This window comes from Hipposideros armiger, unplaced genomic scaffold (assembly GCF_001890085.2).
Source record: "Hipposideros armiger isolate ML-2016 unplaced genomic scaffold, ASM189008v1 scaffold_176, whole genome shotgun sequence".
NCBI classification, from domain to species: Eukaryota; Metazoa; Chordata; class Mammalia; order Chiroptera; family Hipposideridae; genus Hipposideros; species Hipposideros armiger.
In genome coordinates, this window is record NW_017731526.1 from 2,722,496 (window position 1) to 2,745,821 (window position 23,326).

Genomic DNA, 23,326 nt, shown 5'->3' on the forward strand with positions numbered 1-23,326 from the left:
ATCAGAGAATGAATACTGCATATGAATGTATAATCTAAGTAATTGAATTTTACCCCCTTGGAGGCCAAAACTTTTTTTAATTTTAATCAATTTTTAAAATATTTTCATTGCAGTTGAGATACAATATTATATTAGTTTCAAGTTTACAACATAGTGATTGGACATTTGTATAACTTACAAAATGATCAATAAATCTAGTACCCATCTGACACCATACATAGTTATTACAATATTGTTGACTATTTTCCTTATGCTTTACTTTACATCTCCATGACTATTTTAAAACTACCAATTTGTACTTCTTGATCATTTCCTCTTTTTCACCCACCCACCCCCCTCCCATAACCATCAAAATGTGCTCTGTATGTATGAGTTTGTTCCTGTTTTGTTTGTTCATTAATTTTGTTCTTTACATTCCATATGTAAGTTAAATCATGTGGCATTTGTCTTTCGTAGTCTGACTTACTCCACTCAGCACAATATTCTCTAGGTCTATCCATGTTGTTGCAAATGGCAACATTTTATTCTTTTTTATTGTTGAGTAATATTCTATTGTATTTATGTACCATGTCTTCTTTATCCATTCATCTATTAATGGATACCTAGGTTGCTTCCATATCTTGGCTATTGTAAATAATGCTGCAATGAACATATGGATTTACACGTCTCTTTGAAGTAGCATTTTGGGTCTCTTCAGATAAATACCCAGAAGTGGGATTACTGAATCCTTCTTTGTCTCTTGCTATAGCCTTTGTTTTAAAGTCTATTTTGTCTGGTGTAAGCATTACTACCCCAGCTTTTTCTTTTCATGAATTATCTTTTCCATCACTTTACTTTAGTCTGTGTATGTCTTTCAATCTGAAGTGTCTCTAGTAGGCAACATATATAATGGTCCTGTTTTCTTATCCATTCAACCACCCTATCTTTTTTTTTTTTTTAACTGAGCCATCCTGCCACCTGTTGGCAGCTCAGCGGCTGCTCAGCTCAGGCTGGGACTCAAACCACTGTTGCTCAGAGCTCACACTCTTGAGTGAGCTCTTAACCAACTGAGCCACTCAGCCGGCCACTCGTCCGGCCCAACCATTCTATCTTTTGATTGGAGTATTTAATCCATTTACATTTAAAGTATTGCTGATAGATAAGTAGTTATTGCCAATTTATTATTCATATTTTTAAATATTTTTTCACCTTCTTAAAAAAATTCCTCTAACATTCCTTGTAATACTGATTTAGTAGTGATGAACTCCTTTAGATTTTTTTTTTTTTTAGTCTGGGAAGCTCTTTATTTGTCCTTTGATTCTAAATGATAGCTTTGCTGGGTACAGTAATCTTGGTTGTAAGTCCTCGCTTTTCATCACTTTGAATATTTCATGCCAATCTCTTCTGGACTGCAAAGTTTTGTGGAGAAGTCAGCTGACTGTCTTATGGGAGCTCCCTTGTTGGTAACTAACTGCTTTCCTCTTGCTGATTTTAAGAGTCTCTCTTTGTGTTTAACCTTTGGCATTTTAATTGTGATGCATCTTGGTGTAGGCCTCTTTAGGTTTACCTTGTTTGGTACTCTGTGCTTCCTAGGCTTGTATGTATATCTCCTTCACCAGGTTAGGAAACATTTCAGAAATTATTTCTTCAAAAAGGTTTTCAGTTTTTGCTCTTTTTCTTCTCCTTCTGGTACACCTGTGATGCAGATATTGATACACTTGATGTTGTCCCAGAGGCCCCTCAAATAATCCTGATATTTTTGAATTCTTTTTTCTTTTTTGCTGTTCTGATTGGGTGTTTTCTGCTTTCTTATCTTCTAAATTACTAATTTAGTTCTCTACTTCATCTAATCTACTATTGATTCCCTCTAATGTGTCTTTTTATTTCAGTTATATTCTTCATTTCTGACTCGTTCTCTTTTATGTTTTCTGTCTCCATTTTTATTTTCCAATGGCTTTATTGAAGTTCTCCCTGAGATCACTGAGCATCCTTATAATCAGCGTTTTGAACCCTGCATCTGGTAGATTGTGTCTCCATTTGTTTAGTTCTTTTTCTAGAACTTTGTTCTGTTCTTTCATTCGGGATATGTTCATGTCTTCATTTTTTACTGCCTCCCTGTGTTTGTTTCTACATATTAGGTAGGGCTCCTATGTCTTCCAGTTTTAGTAAAGTGGTCTTATGTAATAGGTGTCCTGTGGGGCCCAGTGGCACAGTCTCCCTGGTCACCTGAGCCAAGTGCTCCAGGTGTGTCACTTGTGTGGGTTGTGTATGCCTTCCTGTTATAGTTGAACCTTGGTTGTTATTTGCTTGTTAATGGAAGGGATTGACTCTTAGGCTGGTTGTTTGTGACCACTGGCCATGACTGCAGGGAAGGAGCTGTTGTGCAGGGGCTGACCCTATAGAGCAGGATTCACTTTAGCACCGTTCTACCCAGTATTCCCTTTGGGTGTGTCATCCTCAGAGGGGGTTGAGTGGTGTTCCAGCATGGTCAGAAGCTGGCCACAGGGCATGCAAGCCCCACCTCAGGCCAAGTTCAGCTATAACCTGTGCCCTGCCCAGGGTCACTTAGCATGAGCTACAAAGCAATTCACAGATTGCTGCCAATCATGCTGAGCTTGGAGTTTCCTTGGAAAGACTAAGCCATGAACTGAGGCTGGCTGCCACTAGTGCCAGGCTTGGGGCTGCTCAGGAAGAAGTACAGGGCACACTGAGGCCAGATGATGCTTGCTTGGGTTTTTAGGAAAGTTCTAAGCATGAGCCAAAGCAGTGCACTTGTATGGAAAAGCCACTGGAAGAGGCTTGGTTGGGCCTGCAATTTGGGTTGGGTCATTTCTCAGAGAATCACCAGGGTTAAGAGACCAGAGTTAGCCAGGTTGATGGAAACTCAGATATGGTGGCCACCTGCATCTGCATGCTGAGTGAGGGGAGGGCTCAACAAAGGAAGCTTCTACCAACACTTCAGACCTGGAGAAAGCTGCCCCTCTAGTCCTCACCCTGGAGCCAGACAATTCAGTTTCTCCCTGTAGGTCTCTGGTCCCTTTCAAGCTGCTCCCCCAGTGCTGGAGTTCAGAACAAGTGAGCCCATGCACAGTCCCTTTAAAAGGAATACTTGAGACTCTAGCTGCATTTCATCTCCCTCAGCTACAATCTCTGCTGGTTTTCAGCCAAAAGTAGTGGGGACTTCTCTTGCTGGCACTGGAACCTGGGCTGGGTAGCTTGGTGTGGGTCTGGGACCCCTTGCTCCTCCAGGGGATCCTTTGCAGCCAAGATATTCCTCTTGATTTTTAACAATCACATGTGAGTGTGGAACCAGCCCATTCTGCATCTCCGCCCCTCTTGCCAGTATCAAGATGGCTTCCTCTGTATGTCCTTAGTTGTAGGACTTCTGTTCATCTAGACTTCAAGCTATTCTTCCTGAAACATTTTTGAACTAATAATTTATGATGAAATTCTTTATAAAAGTGATTAAATTTTTCTTTGTTTCAAAAAATGGGTAATATTAAATATAATTTAATGTTTTATTATTGGTTTGATTTTGTCATCATGAACATAGTTATTGCTTTGTTTTATATAACACAATTATGCCCTTGGGATAATCAGGAAATGATAATGGAATTGTAAGAATAATGTATAAAATGGGATAAATTTTAAATCTTGCCACATCTGTTTTGCTTGCTTAAAGATTTATTTTTCATGTATTTTGGTTCTCAGTTATATCCTAGATGTTGAGGTTACCAGTAAACACTTCATGATAAGTTTTGGGTAACAGAACTTATTCAATAATGTAGAATATTTAAAAAAATTTTTCTTGACTGCAAATTTGATATTCAACTGACAATTACTAACAAAAGGTTCATAGAAGACAACAAAAAAAATCTGTTTCCAGAAAAAAGCTCTCCTCACCAAAACAAAAGGAGGCATATTTCCTGTGTGTTGGGCCAAAAGAGGTGGATCACTGCTCTTTCTTCCAATTGGGAAAACATAAAAAATTCGAGTTATCTAAGATCATATTATTTTCAGATAGTATTTTTTTTAAGATTTTTTATTGGGAAATTGGGGGAGGTGAACAGCACTGGGGAATCAGGGAAGGGGAACAGACAAGTTGCTGTCCTTTTGTTCTTCAGTCTAGTTGTGGAGAATGTTGCCTCATTGGCCCATGTTGGTATTATTATTGCGCTCTTCCTGGGTGAGGCAGATTGGTCGCTGGCCTCTGGACTGCCACTCACAGTGGCTCTTGGCAGCTCATGCTGGCTGCCGGCTGCTCACGCTGGCTGCCGGCTGCTCACGCTGGCTGCCTGCCACCCACGGTAGCTTATGGCAGCCCACTGCAGCAGGGGCTGCAGCCTACGCCGTCGCTGGCAACTCATGGCAACCCAGCTCCAGGTCGAGCCATTGTTCACCATCTTAGCTGTAGAGGGCACAGCGTTAATGGCCCACATGTGGGATCCGAACCAGGGTCCTGCTGCTCAGAGCTGTTGTCCCAAGCCAGCTCTTAACCAACGCACCACTCGGCCGGCCCCAGATAGTATTTTGAGTTGCATGTCTCATACATGGAAAAAGTCATGGAAGAAAATTCAAGGCAGCATTAAAGCCCTGAAAAACAAGTAAAAAAACGTTTCTAATGCTAAGTATTATAGGAAAATAGTTGTCTACAAAAATTCCTCTTTTCCACTTATTGGAATATACCAGAGGTAGTAATAGAAAATGTGATTACTGCTCAAGAAACAACAGAGGAATAGTTAATAAATTATAGAGTAATGGACTCTAGTATAAATTTAAATCTTGATTCTCCTAATTATTAGCATATAACTTTAGGCAAGTTCTTTACTACTTCAGTTTCCTTATCTGTAAAACAAGGTTCATAATAACATACTATTTTTGCTGTGTGGATTAAATGAGTTAAAATATTTATGCATTTTTAATAGCCTCAGGAATATAATAAGTAACAAAAATTGCTGTAATTATTTGCTACCTATTGTAGCGGCTACAAAATAATAAAAATAAGTAAAAATACTTATTTTTATAGTGAAAATATTAGTAATATTTTGGAAATTGAGCAAATTATTGAACAATTGAAGAAGTGATTTATGGTTTTTTTTTAAACAAAAATTTGTCTGGCCTACTATGTGCCAGACACTTTGCTAGTGAAGGTTAACTGCTGGAAAATATTATCTGGAAAAATTACAGACTCATGCTTGAGAAATCTTTTGCAGAAACTGTTGAAGTGACAAATATCTGGTCCTTCCAGAACAGGTTTGATTTTAAGTTTGTTTTCATCTTTCAGGGGAGCAATCATGTGAACAACTTTATGTTAGGAGACAGTCCATGAACGTCTCAGCAGGGGATACACTTCAACTGGAATGCCCTGTGGGACTCTGTGTTAACAAATCTAATGTGGCCTGGTGCAAGTTCAAAGATCAAAGGTGTTTATATCTTGGGGATAGACATCGGGGACACATGAATTGGGAATATATGAAGAACGTTTCAGTTTTTATTCTGCATTTTGATCAAGTGCTGGCTAGTGACAATGGATCATACCGTTGTTCTTTGAATACTTCATCTGGACTCCGTGAAAGCCATTTAATAACCGTTTATGTGACAGGTGAGTTCTAGACACCAAGACTATCTAATGTTTTTCTCATTATGTTTCAAGGAAAAGGAGAACCCAGTTTCTCAAGTACTTATGTTAGACTCTGGACTTATATAAAACATTAGAACACTGCCACACCTCACAAACTGTGACACATGTACATGTATGTGTGAGTGTATGTGTATGTATGTTCTGAGATGAGTGAATTAGAGAAGAGTGGAGAAAAATCTAATGAAAGTTATTGTTTATGCCTTTAGGGGGTATAAAATTTATTTGATAAGTCCAAAAGTAGATCACTGAAATGTGGGAAAAATTACAAAATTAATACCAATAGTAGTAGATAGCATTCTATTCTCTGTCCTTGTTTTCTTTTTCTTTTTTTTCTTCCATTTCTCTGTCCTTGACTTTTAGTGATAATAATTCCTTGAAGTTATGTTCTTAGTGTTCAGAAAATTATACACTTGTTAATTGTTCATATTTTGCACAGAGGCAAACAAAACACAAATAACCTGACTCTCTGATGAGTTTTGGGAATATTCATAGACTTAGCTGCCTCCTCATACCCTCTCCAGAGGACTTCAATAGACTCAAACAGCAAAGCAAACACAGGTTGACGTTAAGTTGGGCAAAACCAAGTTAAATGAAACATGGAAAAGGAAAGAGTGGAGTAGGGGAGAAAAAGAAAATATTTGGTTTATGAAAATTCCAAAGCTAATATACTCAATGGTGAAAGATTGAAAGTTTTCCCTCTAAGAACAGGAACAAAACAGGGATGTCTGCTTTTGCCACTTCTATTCAACACTGAACTGGAGGTTCTAGCCAGAGCAATTAGGAAAGAAAAAAAAAACATCTAAATTGTAAAGGAACAAGTAAAAATCTCTATTCACAGATGAAATGATCTTATGTAGAGAAAGTTCACAACAATTACTTGAGCTAATAAATGAATTCAACAAGTTGTATGATAAAAAGAAAAATCAGTAATATTTTTATACAGTCCCATTCATTTACTTTTTCTTACTGCCTTTGAGGTCAAATTCATAAAATCCTCTCTAAGACCAAGGTCTGTAAGTTTAACAACTTTGTTTTCTTCTATGCAATGTATCACTTCGTTCTTATGTTTAGGTCTTTGACACGTTTTGAGTTAATTTTGGTGTATGGTGACAGCAGTCTAATTTTATTCTTTTGCATATGGCTTTCCAAATTTCCCAGCACCATTTATTGAAGAAGCTTTCTTTTCTCCATTGTGTTTTGGCTTCTTCATAAAAAAATTATTTGCCCATCTATATGTGGGCTTATTTTTGGGTTCTCAATTCTGTTCCATTGTCAGTACCGCTGTTTTGATTATTGTCATTTTGTAGTATAATTTGAAGTCAGTGTATGTGATACCTCCTGCTTTGTTCCTTTTTCTCAGGATTGCTTTGGCTATTCAGGATCTTTAGTGATTCCATGCAAATCTGATGATTTTTTTTTCTATTTCTTTTCAAAATGTGTCATTGGGATTTTGATCAAGATTGCATTAAATCTGTATATTGCCAAAACGCTCTGTATAGCAAAAGAAACCATCAACAAATCAAAGGGGCAACAAAAAAAATGGGAGAAGATACTTGCAAATAAAACCTCCAATAAGGAGTGAATATCCAAAATATAAAAAGAACTTAACTTATACAACTCAACAACAAAAACAAACAAACAATCTAATTAAAAAATGGGCAGAAGGGGTAGCCAGTTAGCTCAGGTGGTTACAGTGCAGGCTCATAACACCAAGGTTGCTCGTTAAATTCCCACATGGGCCAAGGAGCTGCACCCTCCACAACTAGATTGAAACAACTACTTGACTTGGAGCTGATGGGTCCTGGAAAAACACACTGTTCCCCAATAAAATTTCTTAAAAACAAACAAACAAAAAATGGGCAGAAGATCTGAACAGATACTTCTCCCAAGAAGACATACAAAAACCAGTAGATATATAAAAAGATGCTCAACTTCACTAGCTATTGGGGAAATGCAAATCAAAACCACAATGAGATATCACCTCATACTTATTAGAATGGCTATTATCAACAAGGCAAGTAACATCAAATGTTGTGGAGAAAAAGGAACCCTCATACACTGCTAGTGAGAAGGTGAATTGGTGCAGCCACTAAGAAAACAGTAGGAGATTCCTCAAATAATTAAGAATAAAATTATCATATGATCTAGTAATCCCTTTTCTGGGTATCTACCCCAAAATCTGAAAATATTTATCTGTAAAGACACATGTAACCCTACGTTCATTGCAGCATTACTCACCGTGGTCAAGACATGAAAACAACTAAAGTGTCATTGAATAAAGAAAATGTGGTACATATATACAAAGGAATATTACTAGGCTATAGGAAAAGATGAAATACTACCATTTGCAACAACATGAATGGATCTTGAGATTATCATGCTAAGAGAAATAAGTCAGACAGAAAAAGCCAAGAACATATGATTTCACTCATATGTGGGATATAAAACTGAAAGCAACAAATGAACAAGGCAAACAAACAAAAACTCATAGACACAGACCATAATTTAGTGATTACCAGAGGGTAAGTGGGGGATGGGAGAGATAGAAGAGGGTAAAAGCGTTCAATATTGAAGGAGAACTGACTCTGGGTGGTGGACACACAATGCGATATATAGATGATGTATTATAGAATTGTACACTTGAAACCTATATAATTTTATTAACCAACATCATGCCAATAAAGTTAATGAAATAAATAAATAAAACAATAAAAATCAGTAATATTTCTATACACTAATAATGAACTAGCAATCTGAAAAGGAAATTAACAAAACAATTCCATTTAGAATAGCATCAAAAAGAATAAATTAGGAATAAATTTAACCTAGGAGGTGCAAACTTATACACTGAAAAAAACATGGCTGAAAGTAATTAAAGATGTAAATAAATAGAAAGACATCCCATGTTCATAGATTAAAAGATTTAACACTGTTAAAATGGCAATAGTTCCCAAAGTAATCTACAGAGTCAACGTAATCTCTATCAAAATCCCTTTTATTTGCAGAAATGGAAAAGCTGATTCTCAAAGTCATGGAATTGCAATTAGCCCAGAATAGACAAAAAAAATCTTGAAAAAGGAGAGCCATATTGGAAGACTCAACACTTTCCTATTTCAAATCTTATTACAAAACTACAGTAATAAAAACTGTGGTGCTGGCATAAGGGTAAGTACATAGATCAATGGAATAGAATTGAGGATCCAGAATAATCCATACATCCTTGGTCAATTGATTTTTATAAGAATGTCAAACCATTCAATAGGAAAAGAATAATTTCTTCAATAAATGATACTGGGACAATTGGATATCCACATGCAAAAGAATTATTGGTGTCTCTACCTCACACAACAACAACAACAAAAGTAAAAATGGGTCTTATTTAAATACAAGAGCTAAAACTATAAAACCTATGTTTATATAAAACTATATATGTTTCTTTAGAAGACAATATAGAGCAAATTTTCATGATCTTGGATTTGTCAATGGTTTTTTAGATTGATATCAAAAGCATAAGCAACAAAAGAAAAAATAGATAACTCGTACTTTATCAAAACTGGAAACTTTTCTGCACCAAAAGACACTATTAAGAAAGTGAAAAGATAACATACAGAATGTGAGACAACATTTGCAAATCATATATCTGATCAGGGACAAGTGCCCAGAATATATAAAGAATTCTTACAACTCAACAACAAACAGACAATCAATTTTTTTAAATAGGCAAAAGATTTGAATAGACATTTCTTCAAAGAAGATATGTACAAGTAAATAGCCAGTAGCACGTGAAAAATGCTCAGTGTCAGTAGGCATCAGGGAAATGCAAATCAAAACTATGATGATACCACTTCACAGCCACTAGGATGACTAGAATTAAAAAGCATAGAAAAATAACTGCTGACAAGGGTGTGAACAAATTAAAACCCTTATACATTGTCAGTGGAAACGTAAAATGGCGTGACTGCTTTGGAAAACAGTCTGGCGGGTCTTGAAAAGGTTAAACAGAGTTGCCACAGACACAGCAATTCCATTCTTAGGTAATTACTCAAGTGAAATGAAAATATATGTCCATAAAAGATTTGTACATGAATATTTATAGCAGCACTAGTCACAACCCAAAAAATGGAAACAATCCAAATGTCCATCAACTGATAAATGGATAAAGGCAACGTGGTAAATCATACAATGGAATATTATTCTATTATTCTGTCAAGAAGGAATGACGTGCTAACACATTCTAGAACATAGATGGGCCTCAAAAACACTATGCTAAATAAAAGAAGGCAGATACAAAAGATCACATATTGCATGATTCTGTTTATATGAAATACCTAGAATAGGTAAATCCATAGAGTAGAAAGTGATGAATGATTGCCAGGGACTGGGAGAAAGGGAGAATGGGGAGTGATAACTTAATGGGTATGCGGCTTCGTTTTGGGGTGATGAAAATGTTCTAAAACTTGATGGTGGTGATGGTTGCACAACACTGTGAATGTCTTGAACACCACTGAATTGTTATATCACTTTAAATGATTAAAATAGTAATTTTTACTTTATATGTATTTTAATACTTAAAATATATTTGTATCAAAGAATATTACCCTTTAATTATAAGAAAGGAGATAGTTTCTTTTGTAGGCCATACACTGACGTTGAAGGTTATTGCAAAAGAGAAATTTCAAAATGTGTGGTACATGTCTGAAATCTACAGGCAGTCTCATGCAGTTACTGCTACAGCTACCATTCATTTGACTGCTTAAATTGTGAGTGTGTGTGTGTGTGTGTGTGTGTGTGTGTGTGTGTGTTTAATTAATTTGTTACTTTACATGCACACTTTAGAGTCAGTCTTTAAATTCTCTTAAAGTAGTCCAATGAAGGAATTCACTTAAATTTCTCTACAATTCTTCAAATCACTTTTAAATTCCTTCAAGCAAGCCAATGAGGGAATGCACAGTATTCTGGTGTTAACTCAGCCCTCTGGTATGAAGCACAGAACTATAGAAGGAATTTATGGTAGAGCTGGAGATTCTGCTTTGCAAATTCGGGATCAAATTCAATGCTGGTTGCCTATGATCATCTGTGCACTGGTTTATAAACCTTCTTAGAAAGGAGGCTGTGTCTTAAACAACTTTGCTTCTCTACAAATAGATGGCATAGTGTCTGGCACATAGTGGGTGCTCAATAAAGATTTCTTTGTAAATGAATTAAATAACATAATATATGCGAAGTAAAAAAATTGCCTTTAACAACTTGGAGAAGGGTACATTGAGGATGTATGGAATGAATGCTTTCTGGAAAGAACTGCATTATTAATTCACATAATGAGATAAAATATTGAGCTTTTGAAGAAATAAGGATATCTTTTTATCTGGCAAAATAAATTATAAAATAGGCAAAACTTGCAAAAACATTATTTCCAGGACAATATTAATTATACTATTAAATATAAAATAATCAAGTACTACTAGGTAATTTATATAACATGTTGTAATATAATGTATAATTAAATTAAATGTAGTGACATCAAATTCATCTCCCTTGGAAGAGAGTCCTCTTGTGTAATTCAGCCTTTCTTCATGGGAACAAACCCACTTCTGTATAAGAGGGAGGAATTTAGTCAAATGACTTCCCACATTTGTGTGCTTCCATGACCACTACAGATGGTTGTACAGTTTGTAAAATGCCTGTTTTAAGGATCAAGTTGAGGCTGAAATTCAGATTAATAATCTGTCTCCCTTGTGGAGAGGGGAGGGGTAGGGGGGCTAACTTCAGTGGAAAGAGAGGCAGCAGTCCCTCTTAAACCCTGTGCCTGGAGGGGATGTGCTTATTAAACTCAGACTGGGACAAAGGGTGTGAAGGATTAAGTGGTGAAGGAAAGTCTAAGAACTGAGTAGGAGATATTAAGGGCATTTTAATGATGATTTCTACTCTCCCAATTTCCTACTTTCCTTCCTTTGTTGTCACTCCCTTTCTTATTGCTTTGTTAATTAACATTCCTGACCTCCACTGGGAATTCCCCAGGGTTTTGCTTTGGCCTTCTACTCATCTGTCAGTAACTTCTCACTGTGATTTGTTCCCTCCTACAGCTTTTGTGAGCTTCTCAGGCCTATTTATCTTCCTTCTAAATCAGCAGTTCTCAACCTGTGGGTCACGACCCCTTTGGGGGTCGAAAGACCCTTTCACAGGGGTCACCTAAGACCATCAGAAAACAAAAAGATATTTACATTATGATTCACAACAGTAGCAAAATTACAGTTATAGAGTAGCAACGAAAATAGTTTCATGGTCGGGGGTCACCACAACATGAGGAACTGTATTAAGGGGTCGCGGCATTAGGAAGGTTGAGAACCGCTGGTCTAAATGATACAATTAATTGTATGGACTCCTTGTCGTTAGTGTTTTGCAATTCTGGTCCATTTCAGCCCAAAACTCTTCCTGATACACTTAATTTTCCTAATAGGCTTCATTTGTAATGTCACTCTTTTATTGAGTCTCCTGCAGAGCACCTCCAGTGCTTATAACATTAGACTCATGTTTGTTAACCAGCATTCAAGGCCTTCCATAGTCCTTCTCCACCTACCTTTCTGGATTGTTTCTGGATTCCACATAGAAACTCTCACCTCCAGCCAAACAGCCCTACTTGCCATTGCCATGTCTTCACCACGGTCCTTCTTATGCTGTTCTCTCCACTCATGAGGCACTCATTCATCTGCCTACACCTATCAAAATTCTACCCCTCCTGTCGAGCCAAGCTCACTTCCCAAGTTCTTAGTGAAAACTTCCATGTTCACCCTTGGGGAAGTGATTTCTCTTTTTTAGAAATTTTTATGCCACTTAAGTTCTGTGCCTCTCAATTACCACACAGTTCCTTGTACTGTACTAATGTATGGAAATGTCTTTATTCCCATCAAGGATTATACTGTCCTGGGAAGCAGGAACTGTGTAGTATTGGGTTGTTAGAAAAGTCATGACGTATTTTTTCTGTTTTTCATTGCAAAAATGCGTCATGACTTTCCTGACAGCACAATAGTTCTCCGTGTTATCTCTGCTTCCCTCACAAAAGTAAAAAGAGTTGTTTAGGAATTGGCTTTGAACTGGGTGTGGATTTTCCTTTCATGAAGTGATGAAAACGAACAACAGGGAAAGGGTCACAGAAAAATTCCTTCTCTTTCATTCCTGGAAATGCTCAGTGAACTAAGAATGAGGTGAAGAGAAAATACCTTTAAATATAGAAATTATATTTAAAGACTATGCTTTTTTGTAAATACATTTTGGAAGTATGATAAAAAAATATTTCATTTTCTCCCTTTGAAATATCTTTGTTAGGGGCTATTGGAATTTTCCTACTTTTGTGTCTGACTCTCATTAGCTCTTTACATTCAAGTTAAGAATTGCTCTATGTAAGAACAGGGATGTAGGGCATGGATACTGTTAAGAAATGAAAATATGCACTTTGCAAAGCAAAGTCCCAGAGGAAAAGCTGACTGAACTGGGAAAGAGTCACTGGAACATACAATGGCCTGCAATTCCGTCTTTCCCAACCTGCCCTTGGTCAGTTCCTGATTTGAAAGTTCACAAAGACAAATGGTCATTGTTTTAGCAGGAAAGTGACGGTGGTACAAGTAGGCAGGAAGTGAGAGACACAGCCTTCGGTTTCAGAATGAGTACCCAGAATATCATCGAAAGCATCCTTTCGTTTTGGCCTTTCACACCCACCTGGAATGTGTGTCTTGTTATTTTAGGTACAAGAAGATGTCATACAGGCTATATTGTGTCCTTATGCTTTAGGAATAGGAAAGAGGGAACTGAAGCAGACAGATGAAGTCTGTGTTGTGTTTACACAATCTTTTGTGAGCCTCAGAATAAATCCAGGAATTTATTTTGTGCCCATGATCTCCAAGTTATCTACAAATCACACAAATTGTCTTTTGCTGGATAATTGGATTATCGTTTAAGTGCAAATGCAGGAGTCCTCTCAGTACTAGCTCTGATTTTTGACATAACCACATGCATGCTTGCATTATTTTCACAACGAAATTCAATATTTATCCATGTTTTTCTATTTCAGAACGCACTCAGAATTATTCAGAACGTCCTCTAATAAGTAAGTATCAAGTTAGTCAAATAAAATTAAAGAAACTAGATTGTTTGATGGTTGGAGAAATAGTAAAAGTTGGATCTCCTTAATTGAGTGGGTTTGTTTGTATTAGGATATTTATTGTGGGAAATTTAGTTCCTATTCCCATCCATACCCCTCCCCCAAACAGCTGTGTCTGTCACCCTTGGTAATGACTTGGCTGCTTGCCCAATCTAAAGAGCAGCTGCAGCATGAATAACACTATGTGTTACTACTCTGAGTTTCCAAACCACTTTATGCCCAGCTCCAGCAGCTCCTGATCACCTTCACCTAAACATGAAGCATATGGGGAAGCTAATAGATAACTATGTTAATATATTTAGAAATAAAGCTTTGCTACATAAAAAAAAATTTTAACACCAGCACAAATTAAAGATATATGATGCATTCTGATAGTTTCTATTCTGTATTGTTTCATTTTTTGATGTTATTTGTGATCTATTAAATTGTTTCATGAACCACAAATAAGTTGCAACCTACATTGGACAAACAGGGCCTTAACGCATGTTAACATTGATCAAAAGTAATGAGCATCAGCTATATGTCCAGCAAGTCATATTTGGAGATACCAAAAATATCTGGAATTATCAAAAATATTTGGTATTTGGAGATACCAAAGAGTTATGAGACAATGAAAAGACACTGTGTTAAATGAATTTGAATTTAGTATCAGAAACAGGTTGGCTTAAGTCTGAACTGCCACTCACTAGCTGTCTGATCTTGGGCAAGTCTTGGAACAATAATACTCCTGTCAAGGCATGGGACTAGATAAAAATAGTGGCTTCCTTACTTTTCTTAAGTGATGAATATGAACGTTAAATAAGACAATGTAAGTGAAAGGGCTTGGTGAAGTGCTTTCTGAGAGCTTTATGGATATTGTTTCACAGGGGATTAACCCTAGCAGAGTAAGAATTTTTGGAAAAGATAAATAAAAACCCAGAGCCACCCACACACGTTCAGCTATAAAGCAAGAGGTGGTGAGAGTATTGAGACCTGGGGTTCTTAGGGAAAGCCTACTGGAAGGGAAATGGAGGCATTATCTGGAAATCTCCTTCGTTCAAGTTCTAACAACATAGAGGGTATTGTGGATCCTAATATATCTCAGATTTCCTAATTGTCTTTAGCATTGATTAACATTTCAGATACAACCAGTGCCCCAGGACCAGCCCCCATAGAAGATATGGGGGACAGACGATGGATCCTTTATAGTTTGCCTCCTTTGGTAGGATTGCCTCTACTCATTACCTGTTGCTGCCTATTCTGCTATCTGAGAAGGTACCAAGGTGGGTTCCGTCTTCCCTCTGCTGCTCCGTGCCACACATTTGGGTTCAATTACTAGGATTGATATATGTATAGTTGGTTCCTGTTGTTTCTTTCCCAATATTCTGCAATAAACCATGGATAACGATTTCCTGGGGGGTAACTCATCCTTCTACCAAAAAGCCAAATGGATTAATTCAGGTTTGTGCTAGTCATTATGAGGCATGCTCAACACAACACAGTGCATCAGCCAACACTTTGGTAAGGAAGAGGACATTACTGGTGCATACTCATTCTGCTTGCATCAATCTTAGGCTTGGGTAAAAAGCTCTTCTAAATTTTAAGGGTGTTGAAAGGGAGGTTGAAACAATCTCACAGATCAACATGTCTGATTAGTTTGTCTCATTCTCTTTTTCACAGCAACACCATGCCCATCATACATACCATTGTTTAAAGGAAGATCCAGTGTCCTCAGAGGAAATTCATATGCTTGTACTTTCTGTTGCCATTTCAAACACATGCTTAAACTGAACCCTCACCCAACAATAGTGCATTTGAAAATTGTGGGGTTTGCTGTGATGGGTGAAGGGTGATATTTTAAAAACAATTTCCTTCTGCTTTTGTAAGAGTTCCCTCAATGTTTTGAGGGAATATTTAAACACAATAAGAGACAGATGTTTGGAGAAATGATCTAGCTCTGGTCTAAACCACCTCAATTTTTTTTCTCTCGCTTCCTCTTTCTTTCTTCACCCATCCCTTTTCCCACAACAGTAGCCACATTGTAGCTATAAAAACTAAGCTAAACAGAGAAACTCTTATTTTTGCCATGAGAGAAATCTTTGTCTAGGGCAAAACTGCTTCTGGTGTTTTGTGGTGAGAACTTCCAGAACCCAGAAACTTCTCAGAATACTGAGGGAATCTTCTGTAACCTCAGCTCCACATCTGCAACGCCAAGGATCTTTCCATGGTTTCTCTCCAGATTTCATCACCTTTCCCTGTGGCTGTTGGAACTTCTCTCAGAATGTCAGAAAGAGAGTCAGGGATACATCCTTGGATTTACCACATCCAAGGTGAACTGGGCAGTAGGAGAGCCTGGCTATGTAGGTGACAGGGCAGCAGTGTGTAGGTGACAGGGCAGCAGTGTGTCTGGCACTGAGTATAGCATGTCCCCAAAACAAGGAATTCCAGCCTTTTTCAAGTGATGTGCTTGATCCTGCTCTAACCCCTTGAATACGTCAGAGGGCTCTCTGGAGAGAGATGTGAAGAACCAGTGAACAAAACAGGCAGCATGAATTCTCACAAACTGATGTGCATGTGCCACGCTAGTCACAGCGGAAAACAAGCCGAAACTAATAATAACTGTCACTGGCATGCAAGTGGGTGGGAATGAGTGGAGGGACATTCCACTTCTGCTCTAGGGACTGAATTTCAACCTAGCAATATGGCTCCAGAATCCATATCCTTACCACAACCGTAATTTACAGCGACTTGGAGAAGAATTTTGTGTTGTCCTTTACTCCCTTTGGGTTTCTTATTTTTCTTTTTGAATTCCAGGGGAACAAAAGAAGCCTTCTGATACAGAAGAAAGGGAAATTAATCTGGTATGTTCAATGGATCTGTTAAAACAGATGCAATCTATGCTATGTCACTATTTATATATTGTTTTAAATCTAAGTCTATGTAATACTTACCATGTGCCAGGCACTGCTCTAGGTGCTATATATATTGACTTATTTTAAAAATGTGTTTATTTTACATTTGCCTCCATCTGCAGCAAAGATTCTTCAGGATTAACAAGTCTCAAAATAAGCGGTCATTTGGTAGAGCAAGGGTGGCAGTGTAGACTCTGTGCAAAAAACCCAGACTAAGCCGCATAACCTTGGCACTGCTCTTGTCCTGTTATATAGTAACTTCAGGCTATTCATTTATTCTCACAAAAATACCTTACAGTCTTTCTGGGAGACAGTTGAGAATTAATGAAAGAATGAACCATAAATAACCATAAAATGGGGTGTGAATCACACAAGCAGATAAAGAAGCATGATCACAGATCTAGTTACTATGCAACAGTGCCTCATAACGTGTGTGGGCTCATCAAGACCTCCCAAAGGAAAGAGTGTTTTGGAGGCAGTGCCAAGTTTTCTTACATATTCTTGGGATATAACCTCAGGCCTTGCTTTTGATTTCCTTAATGTCTGAATATTGGGACTCAAAAACAAATACAAGATGAGGCAATATGTTTCTGAAAACAATTTTATGAAACTCCTGTTAAAAACAAATGCTGTAGTCATAAATGAGGCACTGTAAGGGAACATGTGTGTGTGTGTTTCAGTAAACCAGAATCAAGATAAAGATGTTTGAGAGTTTCAGAAATGCCAGACAGATATAGCCAATAATTCTACATATAATATTAAATGGCACCCAGCATTCCCCACCAGTTGCCTAATTTTAAATGAAGTCAAATACATTCAACTTAGTAAGTTTTTAGTAAGCATCAGTAGGCATCATTGTGATGTGTACTAAGGTTTTGTTTCTTCAAGTAGGGAGGTTTTCTTAAGTATTATTTCCATTCTTCCTATAGTGAAGAATAACAGCAAACTACATACTGTTACAACTGGCCTGGAAGCTATGAAGCTATTAAAAACAATAATCTAAATAATTTACTGAGCAAGTAAAGCCCAGGTTGGTTAAAATATAGACATATTTCTTCCTGTATAAGCTGGACAAATTATTTATGTTTTGAACTTGAATTCAAGAGAAGTTTTTCTGTGTAAGCAATCATTTGGAAATTTTGTTTTAAGGTGTTCATGTCTTTCACAAAAATTCAGTTTTGAATTGTCAAACATTTCAGAAAATAATCAAAGAGATGCCATATTAGGTCTTTGAGACTAAAGATTTCTTGAGAACTTATATGAGAACCATGGAATAGAAATTCAAAGTAGAGAAAAAAACTGCTAAAAGCATAAAAGCCAAGGTTGTCACCTTATTCCATCTTGGTCCTTTGAGAGTACAAAAGTGTTTGTATACGAAAAACCACCGAATTGTACACTTAAAAAAGTGAATTTTAAGGTATGCAAATTATACCTCAATACATATATTTTTTTAAAGTGCTTTGTAAACTGTAAAGTGCCAGAACAACATAGAGTAGGTTAGCTGCTTTGGTGTTTGTCATCTCTACCCACCATAGCACCATACACTGGGCTTGTGACACCTACCCACTTTGATGAGGTGCCCATAGGATAGGTTCAGCCACAGAGCATCCATAGGATAGGTTCAGCCACAGAGCATCATATTTTCTTTTACCCCATTCATTCTAACACAGCTTTCCGTGGAGACAAGCCGTCTTTTGGGAAGGAGCCCGGTAACCGAGCTGGCAGACTTACACTAATTGAATAGTATGCAGGGACCTTGTTGATCTATTGAGGATTTATGGCTACTAATTGGGTCACATGACAGTGTTCTTCAGTGCTCCTCCAGAGACTTTAACCAGGCTCCTTTTAGCAGAGGTTGGGGCACTGTCCAGCTGAGCCAAGAGACAGGGAAGCTTAAAGCCTGTCTCAGTCACCCAGCCTTAGTGTTCTTTCCTGGGAAGTCACTTCATCAGAGGGAGGCAGTAAAGTCAGCAGCTGACACCTCATTTCTCAGGATAGGGCCAGACATTCTGTGTGGCAGACCTCTGCTAAGAAGGAGTTCACATACCACTGCACACATCACAATAACAACAGCAAAGGACCGGGGAAGGCATGTAGGCAATCAAAGACTGGACCTGATCACTCAAAGGAGTTAGGCCTAACTTTGAGAACATACATTGGCAAATCTGGAATTTAAAAAACTGAAATGACAACCCTTAACATGAAAACAACATCCCCATTTTTACCAGCTGGGTCCCCATGTATAGCTAGGAATTGTAAACAAGTAACTGGAAAGAGTGACAAACATCAGGACCCATTTTACTTTTAGTTTCCATAAGTTTACCTTTTTTTTCAGAAGCTTTAAGATATTTGATTCCATTTAGAAGCGTAAGAAATTTTTTGTGATAGAAATAATAATCAGCATATTTTTAAACTTTTTCTAAGCTTTTGCCTCATCCCCCACCCCACCCCACCTCGCACCTCCCCCAAAAAAGGACAGCAATTTTTCAACTCCAGGTCTCAGGTCACAATATATCTTAAATAGCTCATAATATTTATTCTTTCTGTCCTCTTAGGGAATATCTGTTCTGCTTTATCTTTAAAGTTTTTTTTCTAAACTGTGTTAAGACTATCCAGTACGTAGTAAGCCGCCTGAAGTTCTTGTGGGATAGTTGATGCTTTTCTCAAAAACCTGGGCTGTGCTTTTCATCTTGAAGAGGAATGGAAAGTTTTCTGTGACCTCAAAAATGATCAGTAATAAAGCACAAAATAACTAATATAAAGCATTAAAAAGTGGATGTCAACAGCATAAGAGGAAGAGTAGATTGTTTCTCTCCACATATAATGACTCAATTTAGCCTACACTCATAGTTTGCTAATGAACATGCATTGTCACATCTTTAAATGGTAATTAAAGCAATCTTTTCTTCTCTTGTAGGTTGATGTTCCTCAGCCCTTTCAGAGTCAGCAAATTGAAGTGGGCACCAGGCAAAATTCCCAAACACTATCATTAGAAAGTAAAATTTATGATAATGACCCCTGGTTCGGGGTCCAGGAAGAGTGTGGGGTTTATTCTAGCCCCTGTCATGAGGAAAACAAACAGGGCATTGTTTATGCTTCGCTGAACCACTCCGTCATTGGAATGAACCCAAGACAGGCAAGAAATGAGGAAGAAGCCCCTACAGAATATGCTGCCATATGTGTGAGGAGTTAAATCGACCTGCTCTCTCACCAGTGATCATTGGATGATCAGCATATCAGCACCATTATCTGAAATGAACAGAATGTCAAATAGTATCTCTTGACCTGAGAAGTTTCACTTTAAGGAGGTTCATGTTGGTGCTTGGGTCTTAAGGGTCCATAAAACAAATAACTAAGGTATCTCCCAGAAACTTCTTTGGGAGACTTTTATATTATAGCCATGAACAACAAAACCTTCTCTCCAAAACTGAGTGCTATCACCAATAGCAGAGTAGTAGACTATTTAAACTTAGCTACATTTTATCCAACATACAAACTCAGTATTTTCTTTGGGGCCACCAGAAACACATGTAGGAAAGAGCGGTGTGTGTTTCCGGATCAGTTCACTACACACACTTGATAAAGAATGTCCCCTTTCGACTAAGTAACCATAAATACAGTAATGATAGCATGTTTCTTTCCAGTCAATCTTTGATAATAAGAAATTTTCCTCTGTCAATCTAATATGGGGGTTTCTTAAATGTAAAGGAGAGATAATTTTAGAATTGATGATATAAGACAAGAATGGAAAGAATAAATCGTGCAATAAAGACGTGGAATATGCTAACTGGGTGTGGGTAGATGTTCCTCATGCCTGACAAACAAATGCTTGTATCTGCCCTGTTAGACTGCTAAGCAAATATATATAGTAATGGAGCAATTAATGTACAGTACATTTATGAACAAAGTTGTGGCTCAGTGTTTGGGCTACATAGACTAATGTATATGAATTCATATAATGCTGCTGAATTAATATACGAGAGGGTGTCTGAGAAAACGTAAAAATCAGTGAGAGTAGTTATCATCAGGTAAATGCTGATTGATGGCTTAAATTGCTTTATGGTTGAGCCGATAGGAAAACAAAAGCACCATTAATGGAAAGGAGAAAAGTCCAGACTATTTTGTTGGCCAATATGGGTCAACGTACTTCCATTCACCACATCTGTATCTTGCTGTTGTTCTTACTAAAGAATCAGGGCAAATCGTACGTAATGAACGAACACACTTTGATAACCATTTGTTTTACAATACTGAGGTTGCAGCCACTTAAAAGTATAGCAATAATATATGCATTCCATTTTCTGAATTTCCAAAGTACTTGAGTCTAATTATTTTAAAAAATAGCCTACAGCTTTATTCAACAGCTTGAGGCTATTAGGTTTCTAAGGTGCTGCAACTAACTAATGCAATAAACCTCATACAATGTGGATAGCAAAGGTTAGGATCCATTTGAACAAATATATGAGCTGCTGCACACATGAATGTGGTGTGTGTGTGTGTGTGTGTGTGTGTGTGTGTGTTAGTGTATAGAAGGAAAGGGTAGGTGACTGTCAGAAACGGTGAAAGAAAACCTGACAACATTGACATACCATTTCAGTTTGCTAAAAAAACTCAAAATACTAGAGCAAATGAGCCATTCAAGAAAAGGTAAGAACATAATGTATGAAATTATGGGGATAGAAGTATGACAGCTCATAAAAGTTTTTCCCCAAAAAGACGAAACAAATTTTGTGGCAGGGCCTTTCTTATGTAACACTGGCATTAAGATTTTGCCTCTAAGATTGGGGTTGTGGATATTGTTTTAGAGTCATTGTTATCTAGCCAGTATGATATCATTATTCCTAGAATTTTGAGCAACCAGTACTAGGTTGGCTTTTTCAGCCAAGCTGCCTTTATGGGCAGCTCATGTACAAAAGCTATATTAGAGCAGCTGCTGGTGGTATTCTTAAAAATAGAAACAGGAAGTATGGGGAGGATACATTTAGCTGCCCTTATCAGATAAACACACAAAGCTGAACAGTTCCTTCAAAATTTTCTCAAATTAAACAAAACATATTTCTGTCTATTGTTGAGAATATTCTTAGCATGTCTTACAGTAAAGATAATGTTGATAATGGTTTCATCTCTGTAAATGATTTATACTTATATTTGTACAATGCAGCCAAAATCATTTATGTTTTTATTCCTTCTTAATTAAAGATGTCAGAGTTATATCTGTATTTCACAAATAAATCTATTTCAATATTGTTACCAGGAATCATGTTATACTTCGGCTCTTTGTCTTCTTGAAGGAAAGAATTCAGTCAAGAGACAGAATTTATGCAGCATAGGACAGCAAGGAGTTTATTAATAAAAGCATGTACACTCCAAGACCTGGAGCGGGCTGACCCAAGAGAGGGAAGCAGCCTCTCCTTACACTGTGTGAGGGTTTTTATCTCTGTGGATGGAATTGTCTCCCCTGCCCTGCCCCAGTACCTCTCATTCTTCCAGCTGGCGTGCTTTGTGCTCCCTTCTTGCTCCCAAGGTTGTCTGAGCTCATTGCAATGGCCCTGAGAAGCAGAGTGTATATTCTGATAAGCAGGATGGTTTCTCACTCTCTCTAGCTTCTAACAACACATCCCTTTGATTTAGGGGCATGTGTGAGCCTGGAATCCTGAATCCTGCTGGGCTAGTAATGGTGCCCTAAGTGAGGGCAGCTGTAAGGGCTCTTGATCTAAGCAGCTGTAACAAGGGGCTTTCTAACTGGGGCTAGGTCTCTCCTTTTCCTGCTCATTTCTATCTATGTACATAGCCTATCAGTATTATTTGCATGGCTTATTTCAGTAATGAAATATGAAAAAAAGAATATGTAGTTAATTTAATGATTTTCCATGAATTTTAAGCTTGTTGATTGTTATCAATAAGAAGGTAAAGTTATTAAAACTTATTTGGAATCAATTTGGTATTGGCTTTTGTACCAGCAAGTGTGTGGAAATGGAATAGAATAGTGATTTTCAAACCTTATGGCACATAAAAACAACTTGAAGAACTTGCTAAACTAGGGTTATTAACTCCCAGCACTAAGTAAGAAGTTCTGATTCAGGGGATCCAAGATAAGGCTCCACAATCTTCACCATTTAAAGACAACCCAGATAATTTTGATACAGCTTTCCTAGTGCAGAGTCTAGTTTGATATGGACATGAGACAAGAGCAAGATGCTGCTGATGCCGGACCCTGTCTACAGCAATGGCCCCAGTAAAAGGCTTTTGGAGGGGAGAGCGAGAAGAGCCTCAGAAAGGGGTCACTGTCACTGACCGTTACTCACGATCTCCCATTATCAATAACCATTTGTGGAAAATGGCCCTGACTGCTGGAAGAGGCAGGGTATTTGTGGTTCATTTCTGTCTAGAATTGGAGTGGCCATTCAGACAGTGGACCAGGGGTCTGATCTCCTGTCCTTATACCCAAACACTGTTTTTAAAAAAGGGTGTTTGTGTGAGTGTGTGTACACACACACACACACACACACACACACACACACACACACANTATATATATATATATATATATATATATATATATATATATATATATATATATATACTTTTTAAAAGAGCAGTTTTAGGGTCAGCAAAGCTGAGCAGAAAGTACAGAGAATTTCCATATACCTGCTGCCCCCA

At 37.5% G+C, this 23,326-nt stretch overlaps 1 protein-coding gene across 3 annotated transcripts in view; it reads left to right on the forward strand.

Moving 5' to 3' along the window:
• Positions 1–22,124, forward strand: part of BTLA (B and T lymphocyte associated) — a 47,735-nt gene extending 25,611 nt beyond the window's left edge. For 2 of the 3 annotated variants that reach the window (XM_019652214.1, XM_019652213.1), the window contains 5 exons: positions 5,264–5,581; positions 13,686–13,721; positions 14,879–15,037; positions 16,569–16,615; positions 19,584–22,124. In XM_019652214.1, the coding sequence (XP_019507759.1) occupies positions 5,264–5,581; positions 13,686–13,721; positions 14,879–15,037; positions 16,569–16,615; positions 19,584–19,859 (836 nt within the window). In that variant the 3' untranslated portion in view covers positions 19,860–22,124. The remainder of the gene's footprint in view (positions 1–5,263; positions 5,582–13,685; positions 13,722–14,878; positions 15,038–16,568; positions 16,616–19,583) is intronic. The other variant, XM_019652215.1, reaches the window with a different exon arrangement.
• The last annotated feature ends 1,202 nt before the right edge of the window (positions 22,125–23,326 follow it).